Source organism: Mobula birostris, chromosome 31, assembly GCF_030028105.1.
Source record: "Mobula birostris isolate sMobBir1 chromosome 31, sMobBir1.hap1, whole genome shotgun sequence".
Taxonomy (NCBI): Eukaryota; Metazoa; Chordata; class Chondrichthyes; order Myliobatiformes; family Myliobatidae; genus Mobula; species Mobula birostris.
The window spans coordinates 37,278,044-37,299,632 of NC_092400.1; the positions used below are offsets into that span (position 1 = coordinate 37,278,044).

The following is a 21,589-nucleotide window of genomic DNA, read 5'->3' on the forward strand; positions in this document are numbered from 1 at the left end:
AGTCTCTCTTCTCCCCTCTCCTATCAGACAGAATACCCACCCAGACAGTCTCTCTTCTGCCGTCTATCAGACAGAATACCCACCCAGACAGTCCCTCTTCTCCGCTGTCCATCAGAGAGAATACGCACCCAGACAGTCTCTCTTCTACCCTGTCTATCAGACAGAATACTCACTCAGACAGTCTCTCTTCCCCCCTGTCTACCAGACAGAATACCCACCCAGACAGTCTCTCTTCTCCGGTCTATCAGGCAGAATACCCACCCAGACAGTCTCTCTTCTCCCCTGTCTATCAGACAGAATACCCACCCAGACAGTTTCTCTTCTCCTCTGTCTATCAGGCAGAATACCCACCCAGACAGTCTCTCTTCCCCCCTGTCTATCAGACAGAATACCCACCCAAACAGTCTCTCTTCTCCCATCTATCAGACAGAATACACACCCAGACAGTCTCTCTTCTCCCCTGTCTATCAGACAGAATACCCACCCAGACAGTGTCTCTTCTCCCCGTCCCATCAGACAGAATACCCACCCAGACAGTCTCTCTTCTCCCGGTCCCATCGGACAGAATACCCACCCAGACAGTGTCTCTCTTCCCCTTGTCCATCAGACAGAATATCCACCCAGACATTCTAACTTTTCCCGTCCCATCGGACAGAATACCCACCCAGAGAGTCTCTCTTCTCCCCTCTCCCATCAGACAAAATACCCACCCAGACAGTCTCTCTTCTCCCGTCCAAAAGACAGAATACCCACCCTGACAGTCTCTCTTCCCCCCTGTCTATCAGACAGAATACCCACCCAGACAGTCTCTCTTCTCCCGTCTATCAGGCAGAATACCCACCCAGACAATCTCTCTTTTCCCGTCTATCAGGCAGAATACCCACCCAGACAGTCTCTCTTCTCCCCTGTCTATCAGACAGAATACCCAGCCAGACAGTCTCTCTTCTCCCCTGTCTATCAGACAGAATACACACCCAGCCAGTCTCTCTTCTCCCCTGTCTATCAGACAGAATACCCACCCAGACAGTCTCTCTTCCCCCCTGTCTACCAGACAGAATACCCACCCAGACAGTCTCTCGTCTCCCGTCTATCAGGCAGAATACCCACCCAGACAGTCTCTCTTCCCCCCCTGTCTATCAGACAGAATACCCACCCAGACAATCTCTCTTCTCCCATATATCAGGCAGAATACCCACCCAGACAGTCTCTCATCTCCCCTGTCTATCAGACAGAATACCCACCCAGACAGTCTCTCTTTTCCTCTGTCTATCAGACAGAATACCCACCCAGACAGTCTCTCATCTCCCCTGTCTATCAGACAGAATACCCACCCAGACAGTCTCTCTTCTCCTCTGTCTATCAGACAGAATACCCACCCAGACAGTGTCTCTCTTCCCCTTGTCCATCAGACAGAATATCCACCCAGACATTCTCACTTTTCCCGTCCCATCGGACAGAATACCCACCCAGAGAGTCTCTCTTCTCCCCTGTCTATCAGACAGAATACCCACCCAGACAGTCTCTCTTCACCCCTCTCCTATCAGACAGAATACCCACCCAGACAGTCTGTCTTCTCCCCTGTCTATCAGACAGAATACCCACCCAGGCAGTCTCTCTTCTCCCCTGTCTATCAGACAGAATACCCATCCAGACGGTTTATTGAGCTACAGCAGGGAGTAGACCCTCAGGCCTTTCCAACCGTGTCTCTCAACAATCTCCTGATTTAATCCTACCCTAATGACAGGACAATTTACAATGACCAACTAACCTACCAACCAGTACGTCTTTGGACTGTGGAAGGAACCCAGAGCACGTGGAGGAAACCCACACGGTCACGGGGAGAACATATGAGCTCCTTTCAGACAGTGGCAGGAACTGAACCCCGGTTGCTGGTATTGTAAAGTGTTATGCTAACCACTGCACTACTGTGCCATTCTGATTTAACTATTTAAACTCAATTCCAAGTTTTCCCACCTCTCCCTGGAACCTTTCACCCCCTTGCATATCAAACTGTTGCCCTTGTAAAGACCCTCCTTCCTCCATCCATTAAGGAAGGGAGCTCCACAGGCTCCCGATCCTTTTAGAGAGAGCAAAGTAATCTCATCTCTGCCTTAAATGGACAACCTCATTTCTAAACAGTGAACCACTCATTCTAAGCTGAGGAGACCTAACATCATTCAATTAGTTTGGAGTTTCCCAGTCTCCAGCAACAGTGATGTCATCATTTCAGCTGGGCATCCAATCACTGAAGTGGCGGGGGGGGCGGGGTTGGTGGTCACAGAATGCAAATCAAAAAGTATAAAGCACTTTTTGTAACGAACAGTTTACAGAAAGTACAATAATGGTTATGACAATCGTGATGTCCAGTTACAAGTGAAGTATTGTAAAGAAGTGTGTGTTATCATAGTCATGGAACACTACACACAGAAACAGGCCTTTCGGCCAACCTAGTCCATTCCAAACTATTCAACTGCCTAGTCCTGTAAACCTGCTCCCAAACCATTGCCCTCTATACCTCTCCAATCTATGTACTTACCCAAATTCCTCTTAAATGTTGGTCGATCCCACCTCAGTGCAAAAAAATTTGCTCACATTTATGATACATATCTATACCTATCATAATCATGTACAGTATACCTCTATCAAATCTCCCCATTCTCCTTCACTTCAGGGAATGAAGTCCTACTCTAGGCAACCTTTCTCTGTAACTCACATCCTCAAGCCCTGACAAAATCCTAGCAAATTCTATCTGCACTCTCTCAGTCTTATTGATATTTTTCCTGTAGGTATGGGACCACTTTATCATTTTGAAGCATTTCAATTATAATAGAATGTTATGTTCGAGCTGCAGAGTAGTTGTTAAGGCTTTCTCAGAGTATTTTACAGAAGTAGGAGTTCATAAACAAGAGAAGGTGATCAATGGAGCCGCAGGAGGCTGCATTTACTCTAAATGGAGCCACACACAAGATGCTGGAGGAACTCAGCAGGTCAAACAGTTTCTGTGGAGGGAAATAGACAGTCAGCATTTCGAGTTGAGACCCTTCTTTTCTCGGCTCAAACTGTTGACTGCCTAATTCCCTCCAGCATCCGCGTTGCGGAAAGTCTGATCAGTTCAACTCATTACTGGAGAGTACATTAAGACCATAGGACGTGGGAGAAGAATCGAACCATTTGGCCCATTGAGTCTGCTCCGCCATTTCATCATGGCTGGTTCAGTTTTCCTCTCAGCGCCCATCTCTTGCCTCCCCCACCCCCGCCCCGCATCCCTTCATATCCTGACAAATCAAGAAACTACCAACCTCCACCTTAAATATACAAAAAGCCTCGGTATCCACAGCTGTCTGTGGCAAAGAATTACACAGAGTCACCACGCTCTGGCTAAAGAAATTCCTCTTCATCTCCGTTCTGAAAGGACGCCCCTCTATTCTGAGGCTGTGCCCTCTGGTCTTAGACTCTCCCACCATAGGAAACATCTTCTCCACATCCACTCTATCAAGGCTTTTCACCATTTGATAGGTTTTAATAGGTCACCCTAATTGGGACCTTGTCCAAGAAACCTGCAAGCCAATGCACTTTGCAGAGGTGTGTGGAATCACTAGCCCATCTTGAGTTTACACTTTTAACAGCGTATGTGTGAACAAGATTTATTGTGTGATTTCAACCATAAAATCCCAATCATTATATAACTGTATTGTGTAGTGTATAAACTGACACAGAAATAGAGGATTGATTGAATTAGTCCAAGTATCCGTTACATATTGATTCGAAACTTGTCAGTGTACCCTTCAGTGACAATTGAAAAGTTTGCTTACTTTTCATCCCTGCATATTAATATTTGTTTTCATTTTGATTGAACACACAAGATGAAAGTACTGTTTTTGCTAACAACCCTGCATCAAACATGAAGATTAGTTTTTGTTTTCATTGTCACGTGTACAGTGAAACGCACCTTTTGCGTCGTTGTTGTTTTTGCGGTGTGCTGGGGGCAGCCTGCAAGTGTTGCCACGTTCCCGGCACCAACATGGCACGCCCGCAACTCACTAACCCCAACCTGTATACCTTTGGAACGTGAGAGGAAACGCGAGCACCCTGAGGAAACCCACGCGGCCACGAGGAGACATACAAACTCCTAGATAGTACTGGAACTAAACCCTCATCATTGATCACTGTCGATGTAAAGTAATTACGCCAACTGCAATTCTATCATACACCCCTAGGTGCCAAGAAATATAGTCCGAAAGCCCCTAGCAGTCTGTCCTATATACTGCCGTTCTGTGGCCTGTATGTGAGGTTCTGTCGTTCAGTGCCTTGTATGTGAGGTTCCGTCGTTCTGTGGCCTCTATGTGAGGTTCTGTCGTTCAGTGCCTTGTATGCGAGGTTCTGCCGTTCCATGGCCTGTGCATGCGCGGCTCTGTGGCCTGTGCATGCGCGGCTCTGTGGCCTGTGCATGCGCGGCTCTGTGGCCTGTGCATGCGCATTTCTGTGGCCTGTTATAAATGGGATCTTGCTGCCATGAGCACCCATCTCTTGTGTTTTCTGCTGCCTAGTGTTCTCAAACTGACCACTACTTCACATTTCTGCATAGCTCCTGCCCTACTTGACTCATTGCCTTGACAAACTTTCATTCCAGTCCTAACTATGATCTCTAAATCTCTTGCTCATTGTTACACTTGCAACTTGACAATAAACTTCAAAGTTGCTGGTGAACGCAGCAGACCAGGCAGCATCTCTAGGAAGATGTACAGTCGACGTTTTGGGCTGAGACCCTTCGTTAGTCCTGACAAAGGATCTCGGCCCGAAACGTCGACTGTACCTCTTCCTAGAGATGCTGCTTGGCCTGCTGCGTTCACCAGCAACTTTGATGTGTGTTGCTTGAATTTCCAGCATCTGCAGAATTCCTCCTGTTTACGTTGACAACAAACTCCTTTGTTAAACAAAGAAACTCATGGTGACTGGACTAAGGCTATGTCCACAGTAGACCGGATAATTTTGAAAACGCCAGTTTCACGTAAAAATGATAGGCGTCCACACCAGGCGTTTTTGAAAATACCTCTATCCACATTAAAATGGGTATTTGGGCGAATCTTCTCCTTCTGGCATGCCTGGATGGAGTGTCCACTACCTCTTGTTCCTTGAATGGAATTAGCTTCAACTGAAATTGATTCTCTACACTTGTGTGTTTCCCCTAGTAGCTCTTAAACTGTTGTGAAAAGTATAACACATCCCTTCCCTGCTGTCCAAATATGTCCATGTCTTAATCTGATTCCTTTCAGGTTATGCAACTCTAAATCTGTCAAATCCATTTATCCACTTTATCCATTCATAGGAAGTACGGTTAACCTGGTGGGCTAATACAGTGAGGATATTTATCTGCAGAGCAACTACAATTGCATGGCTAATCTTAACAGTTTGCAGCTATTTTTCCCAACCTCCTGCTAAATGACTCACTCTAGATTCCTACAGTCTTCAGAAAGGCTTAGCTGTCTGCTGAAATGTTTTAGAAAGAGATTAACACCTTGAATACAAAAAAAACTGATTTATTCAAATCATGTTGTCTTGCAGTTCAGCTACATAGTGACTGTGATTCTGCCCAGACTAGTTTTTCCTTCTGAACTTTGCTCTCATGATGATGATTTGTAATTGTGTCTTGCAAGTACGGTTCATGTTAATAAGTGTCTCTTCCTTCAGTACTGGAGTTTAAAGTCACCCCTATGGTGGTGTTGGGTAACTCTTTCAGCATGCTTATGCATTCTCATCAGCTTTTGGGTTTGGAATATTCTGAGCAATTTGTACAATTATAGATAGGCCCTGTTCAAAGGAACGATGTACTGGTCCTTGACAGTCCAGAGGAAGTCCACAATAATGACCCAAGGAATGAAAGGATTGAATATAAAGGAGGGTTCTATATCTCTGGGCCTTAATGGAGTTCCGAGGGATTGACTGGTGGAGTGTGGATCTCGTTGAAATCTACTAGATACTGAAAGGCCTGGATGGAGAACCTAAGTTCTGAGGACACAACCTCAGAATAAAGGGATGTCTGAGGCGAGGAAGAACTTCTGCAGCCAGAGGCTAGTGCATCTGTGGATTCTGCTGTAGAGGTGTGGAGACTAAGTCATTGGGTAAACTTACAGCAAAGATGCATAGGTTCTTGATTGATAGGAGTGTTAAGATTTTCAGGAAAAGGCAGGAGCATGGGGTTGAACAGAAAATCAGCAATGATTGAATGGTGGAGCAAACTTGGTGGACCGAATGGCTTAATTCTGCTCCGATATCTTATGGTCTTCCAGTCAGTATCGACCTTGGCCTGGCATGGAAGCAAAAATCTTCAAATGCTGCCAATCTGACACAAACAGAAAGGGCTGGAATCCACTCCAGTTTCTGGGAAGGAGTTGTTTTCAGAGTTTATTTCCTTCATCCCTGGTGTGTAGGTACCACTGGAAGTATTGACATTTATTGTCCATATCTGCCCCTAAGCTGAAGAGGCAGTTAAGGGAAAGCAATCACATTTGGTCAGACTAACAAAATCTGCAAATGCTAGAAATCCAAGCAATACACACAACACTGGAGGAACTCAGCAGGCCAGGCAGCATCCACAGGTTTCAGCCTGAGGCATTGCCTGTGCTTTTTTCCATAGATTCTGCCTGGCCTGCTGAGTTCCTCCAGCATTTTATGTGTGTAGATCAGACTGGGTAAGGATATTGTAAAACTGATGTGGATCACTACTGTCTCTGAAAGACATTAGTGAAGCAGGTCAGTTTACAACAATCTAGTAGTTTATGGTTACTGTTACTGAGCATAGCTTGTCTTTTTAAATCCCAGATTTACTTAATTACTTGAAATTTAATTTCCCATCTGCTGTGGTAGGATTTGAATTTGTGTCTCTGAACCTGGTCCAGAACTCTGGCTGCTTATCCATTAGCTGAGACAGTGTGCTAGGACTGAGCAAGGGGTGCTCTCGCTCATTACAGCTTAGAATTGAGCAAGGGGTGCTCTCGCTCATTACAGTTTAGCACTGAGCAAGGGGTGCTTTCGCTCATTACAGCTTAGAACTGAGCAAGGGGTGCTCTCGCTCATTACAGTTTAGAAGCATGAGAAGAATGCCCTTCAGAACCTCGTACAAGACTATAAGACACCAGAGCTAGGCCATTTGGCCCAACAGCTCAGTTCCAGTAAGAACATAAGATTCTGAAGGTGTCACAATGGGGGGGGGGGCATTGGGAGCAAGGGTGGACCCAAATGCAAGACACATCTTGTGAGGTTAAGTAAATTGAGTTTATTGTTTGATACCAGGAGAACAAAACAGGAGCAAGAATACCGAACTGGACAAGGACTCAGGACTACGACTAGGCTGGGACTAGGGGTCTGGGCTGGGACTCGGAATTGGATCCCAGAACTAGCGGCGACATGAAGAGGCTACAGTATGGACTCCGAGCCAGAGACTGGGCAATGACACAGTACGTGGGTCGTGACCCGGGCTCGGACCCCAGAACCAGGCATGGACATGACATGGGCTAGGGAGAGGAGGAACATAGAAAAACAGAGCCTCGGTCTCGGGAGAGCAGGTACATGGAACCATGGATACATACACAGAACAGAGAGCCGGGACCCCTCCTTGGGTACAGGATATAGGACCGGGACTCGCACACAAAACAGAGAGCCGGAACTCATGACTCCCCCATGGGGCAACGGCAAGATGGCCTGACTTACCCCACGGCGGCGAGGACAAGACAAGACAAGACATGACCCCCAGCGGGGCAATGGCAAGACAGCCAGACTTACCCCACGAAGGCAAGGACCAGACAAGACAAGACATGACCCCCTGCAGAGCAACGGCCTGACTTACCCCACGGAGGTGAGGACAGGACAAGACCAACACGAAAGAACACCAGACAGTACCTATCTAGCTCCGGCGATAGAACTAGACCGAAGTGCAGGTGAGGGCTGCAGACGAGGGCTAGAGGCGAGAGGGGCAGAGAAGGGATTCAGACAGCGGGGTAGGACAAGAATCCCAGACTACCAGGGCCAGGACTTGACTCGGAACTTGGATGCCGCCAGGGCCAGGACTTGACCCGGAACTTGGATGCCGCCGGGGCCGGGACTTGACCCAGAACTTGGATGCCACCAGGGTCGGGACTTGATCCGGAACTTGGATGCCGCCAGGGCCGGGACTTGACCCTGAACTTGGATGCTGCCAGGGCCAGGACTTGACCTGGTACTTGGATGCCACCAGGGACGGGACTTGACCTGGTACTTGGATGCCGCCAGGGCCGGGACTTGACCTGGTACTTGGATGCCGCCAGGGCCAGGACTTGATCCGGAACTTGGATGCCACCAGGGCCGGGACTTGACCCAGAACTTGGATGCCACCAGGGCCGGGACTTGATCTGGTACTTGGATGCCGCCAGGGCCGGGACTTGACCTGGTACTTGGATGCCGCCAGGGCCAAGTCTTGACTCGGTACATGGATGCTGCCAGGTAGTGGTGAGCTCTCAACTCGGCCCGGGAACTGTAGACAGCGATTCTTGATTCCCTCCTGCGGGTTAACTGACGGACCCACCTCATTGAGGAAACTTTGCAGGCTCGCTTTGGCGGGGTAACTTGACAGGGTTGCTCCGGTGAGGAAAGGCGAATTACTGGCACTCGCCTCCAGCGGAGACTAGGCTTGTTCCAGCCAGATGACATTGGCATGGCACGCCGTACCTTTGGTGACTTTGCAGACGCTCTCACGCCAAATGGCTGAAAGCCGGAGACTATAATCTATCGGTTCAGTCGAGAATAAATTGCCTAAAAATTACCAAGGCCGAGGGACACGGGAAAACAGGGAACCAAAGGGAAACAGGGAGTCAACGGTCCGGATCATAACATAAACAAAGTAAATTTAAAGAGACCCCGATCTGGGCCATGACAGAAGGGGATTGCTACTGAGAGGCTGTTTCTCGTTATGAGATCATTTGGAACCGGGGAGCATCGTCTTAGCTTATAATTTCAAAATTTACTGATGTTGGTACTGTATAGCAAAGAATAAGGTGGGTCAACATCGTATAGAGAGTCAGGGGAAGTGGGCAGTCAATTCAGTGATGGGACTTCATCCACTGTGACGTGGTGCGTTTTGGAATAGAAGTCGGGGGGGGGGGTGCGTGGAGACACCATTCTAAAAGGGGAACAAGAGCCGAGAAACCATCTTTTCAGGTGGCAGGATGAACTGAGACAGTAATTAGCAACATGCACAAAACGCTGGAGGAACTCAGCAGGTCGGGCAGCATCTGTGGAAACAAACAGTCAACTTCTTTTCGGGCCAAGACCCTTTGTCGGGACTGAAGAGAGAGGGGACAGGGGCCCTATAAAGAAGGTGGGGGGAGGGTGGGAAGGAGAAGGCTGGTAGGTTCCAAGTGAAAAATCAGTAAGGGGAAAGATCAAGGGGTGAGGGAGGGGAGGCAGGGAGGTGATAGGCAGGAAAGGTGAAGAAGGAATAGGGGAAAGCACAATGGGTAGTAGAAGGAGGCAGAACCATGAGGGAGGTGATAGGCAGCTGGAGGAAGGGGCAGAGTGGAACTGGGATGGGGGAAGGGAGGAGGAGGGAATTACCAGAAGTTGGAGAATTCATTGTTCATGCCAAGGAGCTGGAGACTACCCAGACGGTATATGAGGTGTTACTGCTCCAACCTGAGTTTAGCCTCATCATGGCAGTAGAGGAGGACATCTCAAATGTCCTCTTTCTTTAAGGATTGTGGTTTCTTTAAGGCACTTCGACCCTCACCCCATCCTCCCGCCACCACAACAGGGACAGAGTTCCCCTTGTCCTCACCTACCACCCCACTAGCCTCCGGATCCAGCACATTATCCTCCGCAACTTCCGCCACCTTCAACAGGACCCTACCACGAAGCACATCTTTCCCTCTCCACCCCTCTCCGCTTTCCGCAGGGGTCATTCCCTCCGCAATTCCCTGATCCACACGTCCCTCCCCACGGATCTCCCACCCGGCACTTATCCCTGTAAGCATAAGTGCTACACCTGTCCCTACACCTCCTCTCTCACCACCATTCAGGGCCCCAAACAGTCCTTCCAGGTGAGGCAACACTTCACTTGTGAGTCTGTTGGGGTCATCTATTGCATCCGGTGCTCCCGGTGTGGCCTCCTCTATATCAGTGAAACCGAACGCAGATTGGGGGACCGCTTTGTCGAGCACCTCCGCTCCGCCACAACAGACAGGATCTCCCGGTTCAACTCTGCTTCACATTCCCATTCCGATATGTCCATACATGGCCTCCACTACTGCCATGATGAGGCTAAATTCAGGTTGGAGGAGCAACACCTCATATACCATCTAGGTAGTCTCCAGCCCCTTGGTATGAACATTGAATTCTCCAACATCCAGTAATTCCCTCCCCTCCCTTCCCCCATCCCAGTTTCTCTCTGCCCCCTCCTCCAGCTGCCTATCACCTCCCTCATGGTTCTGCCTCCTTCTACTACCCATTGTGTTTTCCCCTATTCCTTCTTCACCTTTCCTGCCTATCCCCTCCCTGCTTCCCCTACCCCACCCCTTTATCTTTTCCCTTACTGGTTTTTCACCTGGAACCCACCAGTCTTCTCCTTCCCACCCTCCCCCACCTTCCTTATAGGGCCCCTGCCCCCTCTCTCTTCAGTCCTGACGAAGGGTCTTGGCCCGAAAAGTTGACTGTTCATTTCCACGGATGCTGCCCAACCTGCTGAGTTCCTCTAGCGTTTTGTGTGTGTTGCTTTGACCCCAGCATCTGCAGAATATTTTGTGTTTACAGTAATTAGCAAAACATGATGGACCTTGGGCTTCATAAGTGGAAGCACTGAGTGCGAAAGCAATCAAGGTGTTCCTAAGCTTTACTAAACTCTGTTGATATCACAGCGAGGAGATTGTGTCCTGTTATAGAGTCACACAGAACAGAAATGGAGCTTTTGACGCAAATGAGTCCTCTGCCCTCATTCCCATCAATTACCCATAGACTCTACTGCTTCGAGGTATCCCAGGGAAAATTTACTGCGGATAATTAACGTACCCACCCCCATGTGTTTGGGATGTTGGAAGACACCCTTGTGGTCACAGGATAATTTACTGCAGCCAGTTGGCTTACCCACCCCCGTATGTTTGAGATGTGGGAAGAAACCCTCACGGTGACAAGAAGAATGCATGAATTCCACCCGCTCCAGAGAACAAGAATGAACCCTTGTGAAGCTGTGAGCAACAACTCCACTAGCTACAGACCACTGTGTGACTCCTGGCCGCCAAGCTTTTAGGCAGGGTAAGAGAGCAGAGATTTACTTCGGATTCCAGAGCTGAAGGGTATTTGCTACCACATTAGATTGGGTAAAGTTGAGTTGTGATCCCTGGGGAGAAGGTGGTGGGGAAGGTTTGAAGTCTGAGAGAGATGGACACAATCATAGCAGGTTTAAATAAAAGTAGACACAATTAAGCTGTCTCTGTTAGTTACAAGGGAGAATGGATTTAAGGGCTCGGGAAGAGGTGGAGAGATGGGGGTGGATTCAGAGAGGAACTTCTTTGCATAGTGAGTGATAATGACTCAGATCTCACCACCCATAAGATTTGTAGAAATGGAGGTGATCACGCAAGCCTTTTCCACTGAGGATGAGTGAGACTAGAACTAGAGGTCATGGCTTAAGGCAGAAAGGTGAAATGTTTAAGAGGAACATGAGGGGGAACCACTTCACTGAGAGGATGCTGACAGCGTGGAACGAGCTGCCAGAGAAGTTTGGACAGGTGCATGGATGGGAGGGTATGCAGGGCTATGATCTGGGTGTGGGTCAATGGAACCAGGGAGAAGCTTAGATAGGTACATGGATGAGAGGGGTATGCAGGGCTATGATCTGGGTGTGGGTCAATGGAACCAGGGAGAAGCTTGGATAGGTACATGGATGAGAGGGGTATGGAGAGCTATGGTCCGGGTGCAAGTCGACGGAACTAGGCAGAATAATATTTGGGTGCAGACTAGGCGAGCTGAAGAGCCTGTTTCTGTGCTGAAGTGCTCTGTGACACCACCAATGATTTCAAAAGGAAGTTGGATAGTTGTCTGAGGAAAATAAATGTACCAGGCTGCAGGGATAGAGCTGGGGACTGCAATGAATTAGATTGTTCTACAGGGAAGCCAGAAGATTTCCTCCTTTGCCATGATGATTTCATGGCTTGTGTGTGCCAAACCCAACAATTCTTTAAGCTTTTTTTTAGCTTTAAGGCATTTTCAGATGCACTGTACTCTGTAACGCAGTGTTCCATCGTTCACATCTCCTGATGAACTTGGACACGTACTGAGAGTTCTCATATGCAATGAATGCAGTCCTGACGAAGGGCCTTGGCCCGAAACGTCGACTGTACCTCTTCCTACAGATACTGCCTGGCCTGCTGCGTTCACCAGCAATTTTGTGTGTGTTGCTTGAATTTCCAGCATCTGCAGATTTCCTCGTGTCTGCAATGAATACAGACTGACTCTGTTACTCTGTTCGTGAAACAGGTTGTATGGGGTGTCACAGTAGCATTGTGGTTAGCATGAGGCTTTCACAATTTGTGTAAGAATTCGGAGTTTAACTCTGACCTCATTTGTACATTCTCCCCATGACCATGTGGGTTTCCTCTGACAATCCAAAGACGTGCCGGTTAGTAGTTGAACTGATCATTGTAAATTGTCCTGTGATTGGGTTGGGGTTAAATCGGGAGATTGCTGGGAGGTGCAGCTTATCGGGCCGGAAGGGCCTGTTCTGTGTGATATCTCTGAAGAAATAAAGAATAAAAACTTATTAGAATAAACATCAGGAACTGAGTTCCATCTGAATTTAGCACACAACACAAGTAGTATTACATAGAAACTTCACACCAATGAAACAAATTCCTTCATCACGCTCTTCATCAGATCGATGAAACACCTGTTCACTCAATCTCTCAGAAGATACCAGAAACTTTTCAATGAATAAATCGTCTATCTCCAATATCTTACAGCAATTTGGATCTTTGCAAACTGTGCATCTTTTTGCTAACTCAGGTTAGGAAGAAGTATTCTGTGTCCTGTGCCCTTTTGGATTTTACGGGAGCCATGGAAACAATATTGAAAAATGAAGGTTAAATTCAAGTTTGCATCAGCATGACACCAACTGTTTTTATCCAGAGGATCTGTGTGGAGCACAGCCAATTAACTTGTCTTAATAAAAGAAAATACTTGTTGAAGTATCTATACAATCAGTCAGTCTTCAGTCCCAGCTTTATCACACACACAAACCCAAAAGCAGAATAGGATGACAATTTGAGCAGATTAAAGGTTTAATTTCTTCTTTTGTTTTTGTATCTCTGATTTGAGGGCTGGGTAAGCTGCTGCTCTACTCTGATACTTGGTAGATACAGAATTGTATATAATTATGTTTCTGCGTATTACCTTATCATTAAGTTATGAATCTATGGGGACAGTTTCATTATCATACATCACCGTTCCCATATCTTTCTCATATAGCTTGATAATGAGAGCTGGACGCATGGTTTGGGTATTTGGCACATCTGCAGTGCTCTGAGATGAGGTTGCACTAGAATACAAAATTAGCTTATTGCTGTAGCATTGCTGCCCAGCTGGTGTACTGCAGAGCCGACATGGACTTTATTGTTGTGCCAGCCTGGGCTTACAGGAGGCTCAGTAGATACAATCCCAGGAGCTCTGGATCCAGACTGATCCTACAACTAAAGCTGTGGGAATGCTGCATGGTTGGAGGTGCCATCACTTGGTTGGGATGCTAATCCCACAACCCATATGGCCTCTCAGAAATACCTCAATAATCCTACAGTATTTGTCAACACTAATTGCTTAACCAATGAATAAACACCAATTCGCTGCTTATGTATCAGACAATACTGAAGAGTCTCTGTCACCACTATCCAAATGGATCCAACCTGGGATACATGAACCCCTTCTAGGGCTCCATAGCATAAAGATTAAGAATCCCTGCTCTTAGTGGACACATTCCTTCTCAGATCCCCTGGAAATTTAGTCGTAGCTCTGCGTCAGGCCCTTCAGATTCTAGTATATTTCCTGTAATACTATGGCTGTTATCTTGCTAAACAACCTCAGGTCAAGCTAGCTGACCTATACATTCCTTTCTTCTGCCTCCCTCCCTCATTGAAGAGTGGAGTGACATTCGCAATTTTCTGGTCTTCCAGAACTGTTTCAGAATCCAATGATTCTTGAAAGATCATTACTAATGCCTCCACAATCTCTTCAGCCACTGTAATGTATGAATCTATTTCTTTTAGAGCAATTACCCCTCCCCAACACTATGTGTTGATCTGTTGTCTGCGAATGGGCATTGCTTTCTCCCTCTACACCTCCAACTCCACCTCCACACCTCCACCTCCACCTCCCCCCATCCTCCTCCCCCTCCCCTGCACCTCCCCCTCTCCCCCCACTCTCCTCCCCTCCCCTGCACCACCCCTCTTCTCCCCCTCTCCACCCCTCCACACTATTCGCCCTCCACCCCCTCCCCCTCCCCCACCCTCTACCCCCTCCCTTGCATCACCCCCTCCCCTCTCCCTCTCCCCCACCCTCCTCCCCCTCCTCTGCACCACCTCCTCCCCGCCACCTCTCCCCCTACCCTCCTCCCCCTCCCCCGCACCAGCCCCTCTTCTCCCCCTCTCCACCCCCTCCACACTATTCGCCCTCCACCCCCTCCCCCTCCCCTCTCCCTCTCCCCCTCTCCCTCAACACTCACAACACGCTGGAGGAACTCAGCAGGTCGGGCAGCATCCGTGGAAAAGATCGGTCGATGTTTCGGGCCGGAACCCTTCGTCAGGACTGGTTCCAGGCCGAAACGTCGACCGATCTTTTCCACGGATGCTGCCCGACCTGCTGAGTTCCTCCAGCGTGTTGTGAGTGTTGTTTGACCCCAGTATCTGCAAATTATTTTGTGTTTACGATCCCCTCTCCCTCTCCCCCCTCTCCCCCTCTCCACCCCCCTCCATCCCCCTCCCCCTCCCCATCTCCCTCCCCTCCCCGTCTCCACCTCCTCCCCTCCCCTCCTCTCTCCCCCTTTCCATCCCCCATTCCATTCCCCTCTCCACCCCCTCCCCCTCCTCCTTTCCACCCCTGCCCTCCCCATCCCCCCTCTCTATCCCCCCGCTCCACTCCCACCCCCTCCCCGCTCCACCCCTCTCCGCACCTGCCTCCTCACCACACCCTCACCCTCACCCACACCCTTCCCACCTCTTCCCCCTCCTCCTCCCCCGCTCCAACCCTCTCCGCCCCCTCACCCTCTCCCCCTCCCCTTTCTTCCCTCCCCGTGTGAATACAACAGTTAGAGCCATCTCTCTCTCTTGTATGCATGTTTTTATTTAATGTATCCTCCCCCCTCCCCCCTCCTCCCCCACCCCCTCTCATCCCTTCTCCCTCTCTCCCCTCCACCACTCCACGCCCTCCCCACCGCGCTCCACTCCCTCTCCCTTCCTTCTCCGTCACCATCCACCCTTCCCCTCTTTCCCCTGAGGGTTCTTTCACGTTAAACTCTCTAATCTATTTTGGTTCATCACACAACACCCAATCTAGAACAGCTAATCCTCTAGTAGGTTCAAGCACAGGCTGCTCTAAAATGCCATCTCGTCGGCACTCTAGAAATTACCCCTCTTGGGATCTTTCCAATTTACCTGCATATTGAAATTCCCCATGCTCACAACTCACTAACCCTAACTCCAGCAGCACACATCAAAGTTGCTGGTGAACGCAGCAGGCCAGGCAGCATCTCTAGGAAGAGGTACTGTCGACGTTTCGGGCCAAGACCCTTCGTCAGGAACCTTCAGTTAGTCCTGACGAAGGGTCTCAGCCCGAAACGTCAACTGTACCTCTTCCTAGAGATGCTGCCTGGCCTGCTGTGTTCACCAACAACTTTGATGTGTGTTGCTTGAATTTCCAGCATCTGCAGAATTCCTCGTGTTTGAGCCTAACTCCAGCAGGATTTCTTTGAAATGCAGGAGAAAACTGTGCCCTAGAGCAGGGGTTCCCAAACTGGGGTTCATGGACCCCTTGGTTAATGGTAAGGTTCTATGGCAAAGAGGTTGGGAACTCCTGACCTAGAGGAAGCCCACACAGGTCCTTACTCCTTACAGACATCGAATCCCAATCAGCGTTCACTGGCACTGGAAAGCAGTTGTACCAACTGCTATGTTTCTGTGTGTTCTTCATACCCTGGCTAATGAAAACAAGTATGTCTTCATCACCACTGTGTTTATTTAGAAAAGGTGGACAGGGATTTAGAAAAGATTTGCAGGAATAGGATTGGAAAAGTTTTGAGGCCAAATGGGACTAGCGTAAGTGAATATTTTGGTTGCCATGGAGTAGTTGGGCAGATGCACCATGCAGTGGTTACCTGACAAACAAAAATGACTCAGAGACTAAGCACAGGGATTAACACTGTATGACGCGCTATCCAGAGTAACGAAGTTCCAGTGTTCAAAAGAATACGTTCGATCCTTAATTAAGAAATCAGCAAAGACAAACAATCTTGTAACAAAAAAGCTAAAACCAGTGATATAACAAAATAAGCAGTCTAAGCAGTAGGGTTGCCAATCCTTAAGGTATTTAAGCGGTCTTAAGTGGCCAACAAAAAATTAAATACCAGCTGCTTCTCTGGTTCTATCTAGATTCAACTGAACTAATGCAAAGCGTAAATATATAACTATACTCTTTGCTTCTACCACGCTCCAACCCACGTGGCAAATTACCCGTAATAAACGCTCAACACAAAACACAATACTGACTGACAGAAAATGTATTCATGGCCCCTTTCTGCCCTCTATGATACTGTGATTCAATGACTTCTGAACTTCAAAGGGATAATTCTGGGAAGTAGCATTGAGGTAAAAGATTAGCCATGAATGGTTGCATTGATGAACGGTGGAACAGATGGAAGGGCTGAATGGCTTCCCCTCAACACCCCCCCCCCCCATGAGTTAGTATATTGTGCTCTAACCTGAGGTTTTGCTTCTACTCTTTGTAGACGCTCGTCCTGCGTTTACGGGACAGTGTGATGAAGATGGGTGAAGGGCTAGAGCAGGCGGTCGAGGCTGAGGCTCGTGAGAAGGAGATCTCCGGTCACTTCCAGCGGCGCATGGAGGAAATGAAGGCTGAAATGGAGGATCTCGTTCAGCGGGAGATGGAGGCCTCTCATAGGTGCATGGAATTGGTAAGGAGCAGGGGATCTCAACACGGGTTTGGAGGAGGCAGGGAAAAGTTCAGCTGAGTTTGTTGTCATACACACAAGTACATGACAATGAAAAGGTAACTTGCAGCAGCATCATAGACATTTTGTATCAGACATATGATATATGCAATATATCACAGACGTATAGTATCACAGATGTTATATTTGCAAGGCAAATATACATGAAACACAAACTATTTAAGACTATGAAACATAAACCATATAAGACTGTATATGAAAGAACAAGTAGAACAAAAGGAAGTCCATTGTCGTGCAAAGTGGTCACATTGTTGCTAAGCTGAGGTAGTGATTAGGCTTGTGCATGCTGGTTCAGGAGCCAAATGGACGGGGGGAAAGAGCTGTCCCTGAACAACCTGGTGTGGGACTTTAGGCCTCCGTATCTCCTGCACGATGGTGGCTGTGAGAAGATGGCATGGCCTGGATGGTAGGATCTTTGATGATAGAGGCTGTTTTTTTGAGGCATCACCTCGTGTCGATAGTCCTGATGGTGAGGAGGGATGGAAAATATGAAAGATCTCTAACGTAATGGGCCAGTTCCACAACTCTCTGCAGCTTCTTGCATTCACGTGCATTCTCGGTGCTGGGCACTTGAAACCAAATCGGAAAGTCAGACCAGTCTGGTGAAAGGTGTGACGCTAACATTTTGACACAAACTCTTCCTCAGAATCAGTGAATTTAGTTTGGTATGGAACATTGGCTGACGCAAGTTCACCAGCTACTGAGGATTTTGTGAAAATTGCACGGACTCGAGGTCCTGAGTTATAGGGAGAGGTTGGGTAGGCTAGAATTTTATTCTTTGGAGCACAGGAGACTTAAAGCACAAGAGGCGTGTTCTGATTCATTTATTTATCATGTGTACATCAAAACATACAGCGAAATGTGCCGGCGTTACAACCTCAGGATGTGCTGGGGCCAGCCTGCAAGTGTCAATGCACATTCTGGCGCCAAAACAGAATGCCCACCATGCTGAGAAGCAACAATAGAACAGCAATGAATCAACAACAGCAACACCTCACGCACACAAGTAGTCCTCCAAACCCAGAACAGCTCTCCTCTGGGCCTCCAGTCTCCTGTGGATTTGCGGACCTGCAGATATTGTGCCTTGGCCGTTGGCTTTCGCCATCCAGACAACCTTCGGGCTTCAATCTGAACCATTTACACTAATCGTACATTAATTGCCATTTTTATTCTCCCCTCCCCATTATACAGTCTTTTTCCAAGAGAAAGGGAATCACAAAGTCTGTGGTATACGTTTAAGGGGAGGGAAAAAATTTAAAGGGGATCTAGAGAGATAACTTCTTCACATAGTCAGCGTGGCATATGCTGTCAGGAGAAGTAGTACATTAATAACATTTAAAAGACACTCATGGCTAGGAAAAGCTTTGAGGTATATGGGCCAAACGTGGACAAATGGGACAAGTGTAGATAGTATTGATAACAATGGAACTACTGGCTACAGAATAATTTATGGTGCTCATCACTGATCACAATTTACGATCTGATTCCTTTAGTTCATCGGTGTTCTGGAAATGGGTGCTTTTTGCATTGATTTGAGAACAGAAACCCTTATTGGTTGTCATAGCAATGTCACTACTAAATAACAATAAAAGAGGACTGTGTGTCCTCATAATCCAATCTAATCCTAAATGCTGAGTAGATAGTATAATTGAATAATTGGTACTAAATTAGATAATGATAAATAATGTTTTGATCATAGTTATAATGGTGTCGAGATAATTGATAAACTGCTTTGAGGATTTCTGCATTGAAAAATGCAGAATAATGTTATCAGTGGTTTAATCCTGTCAACAATTTCCTCATTCTCTATCTAGCTGGTGAATCATTGCACAGAGTATCTAATCTTTTATTATTGAGTACTGAGAGGCCAAAGTAATTCTGTTTAGAGAGAGGGATTAAAAGCTGACAAGTTCGCTCACCATGGTAGCACCCTGCTCATGGATGATTTGTCCCACTCCCATCAGGGAGGAGGCTACATAGTGTCCATGCCAGGACCACCAGATTCAAAAACAGCTACTTTCTCCAAGCAGTAAGGACGAACAACATCTCCACGCCCCCAGCCACTACTATTTTATTATTTCCTGTCGGTCACCTTGTGTACAGACACTCCTGTGCCTAGCATCACCCGGGGGGCATGTAATCATCTATTTCTATAAGCTATCTAATGTATTTATGTTTATTATGTTTTTACAATTATTGTATTATTTATCTTATTGTGTTTTTTTGTGCAGCATTGAATCCAGAGTAGAAATTATTTTGTTCTCCTTTACACTTGTGTACTGGACATAGTGTTAAACACTCTTGAATCAATGATTAACAAAATCAGACTGCTGGATGAACTTAGCGGGACAGGCAGCTTCTATAGAGGGAACAGCTACTTCCTTTCCACCATTCAGTTCCTGAACCAACCAGCAAAACCCTAATCACAAGAGACTAGCAGCACTATGACTTATTTGAATACTTCAGATGAAAATTTACTTTTCTATTTATAATTGTGTTCTTTCTAGTAAAAAATGTATACAGTTTAGTCTTGCCTGTCTGCTGCAAGTAAGTTCTTCATTGCACCTGAGCACACGCGGACTTGGAATGACGAGTTAGCACAGCGCTCCACAGCGCCACTGATCACAGCTCAGAGTTCCGTTCCTGTCGCTGCTTGTAAAGTGTTTGTACTTCTTCTCCGTGGCTGCACAGGATTTCTCTAGGCATTCCAGATTCGGTCCACATTCTGGTTGCTGGTAGTGTAATGGCATTACGCTAACCGCTGTTCCGCAGGCATGCATTGAGTTGGCAAGATGGAACAGTTGGTGTGACACTGCTGGGCCCTCAATGTTTACTCAATGTCACTGTCGATTGATGTTCTATTCCCACTGCTGTCTGTAAGGCGTTTGTATGTTCTCCCCATATCTGCTTGGGTTTCCTCCGGGGGCTCTGGTTTCCTTCTACATTCCAAAGCCGTACTGCACGGTTAGGGTAAGTAAGTTGTGGGTACGCTGTGTTGGCACCAGAGGCGTGGCATCACCTGACGGCTGTCTCTGGCACATTGTTGGACTGAGTAGGTTGTTGATGCAAAATGATGCATTTCACTGTATGTTTTGATGTACATGTGACATATAAAGCCAATCTTTAAATATGGACACCATCCTGAAAGCTGCCTGCCATGAGTGTTAAGTCTTTCATCAAACATTTCCCTCCAATGTTTGGCAATGACTATCAAATCTCTTCTCACAGTCTTCTAGCAGGTTCTGATTCCAGTTCTGAGTGGGAACCACTGAAGTTACAAGTGGTGAGGGCCTTGGTTTAGGTGGGTACACCTGAGATTTGTTTGACAGCTTTCTGCTGTGAGGGATGTGTCTGACTCTCTGTCCCTGCCGTGAGGGATGTGTCTGACCCTCTGTCCCTGCCGTGAGGGATGTGTCTGACCCTCTGTCCCTGACATGAGGAGTGTGTCTGACCCTCTGTCCCTGACGTGAGAGATGTGTTTGTCCCTCTTTCCCTGTCGTAAGGGCTGTTCCTGGCCCTGTATCCCTGCCGTGAGGGATATGTCTGACCCTCTGTCCCTGCAGTGAGGGATGTGTCTGACCCTCTGTCCCTGACATGTGGGATGTGTCTGACCCTCTACCCCTGATGTGAGGGATGTGTTTGTCCCTCTATCCCTGCCGTGAGGGGTATGCCTGACCCTCTGTCCTTTTCCGTGGGAATGTGCCCTGCCCATTAGCTGCAGCTCACTTTCATCTTTCAGCATCACCAACGGCTGTTTCTCCAGTCACAATGAGAATCAGGTTTATAATCACTGACATTCTATAATGTGAAATTCGTTGTTTTGTTGCAGCAGTACAGTGTAAAGCCTAAAACATTTACTCTTAGTTGCATTGAAATGAAATTGCAAAATAAAAATAGTGAGGTGGTGTTCATGTGTTCATGGACTGATCAGAAATCTGATTGCAGAGGAGAAAACACTTTTCCGAAAGCATTAGAGTGTGGGTCTTCAGGATCCTGTACCTCCTCCCCAGTGGTGGGAATGAGAAGACTGGTGGATGATGACTGGTGGATGGTCCCTGGAGATGACTGTTTTTACTGATGGATGCCATCTACTAGAAGCACCATCTTTTGAAGATGTTCTCAGTGGTGCAGAGCGTTATGCCACTGATGTAACTGGCTAAACCTACAGCCCTTGGCAGCCTCTTTGTAGCTTCCAAACCAGGCCACAATGCAACCAATCAGATTGCTCTCCACAGTACATCGGTCAAAATCTACTAGAGTCTTTGGTGTCATGCCTAATCTCCTCAATCTCCCAATGAGGTACAGCCGCTGGGATTTTTTCTTTGTGATTTCATTAAC

General features: G+C 47.5%; 1 protein-coding gene across 3 annotated transcripts in view; it reads left to right on the top strand.

Annotated features, from left to right (window-relative positions):
- Positions 1–21,589, top strand: part of LOC140190674 (unconventional myosin-XVIIIb-like) — a 462,061-nt gene that overhangs the window by 395,554 nt on the left and 44,918 nt on the right. For all 3 annotated transcript variants that reach the window (XM_072247443.1, XM_072247444.1, XM_072247445.1), the window contains one exon: positions 17,009–17,194. In XM_072247443.1, the coding sequence (XP_072103544.1) occupies positions 17,009–17,194 (186 nt within the window). The remainder of the gene's footprint in view (positions 1–17,008; positions 17,195–21,589) is intronic.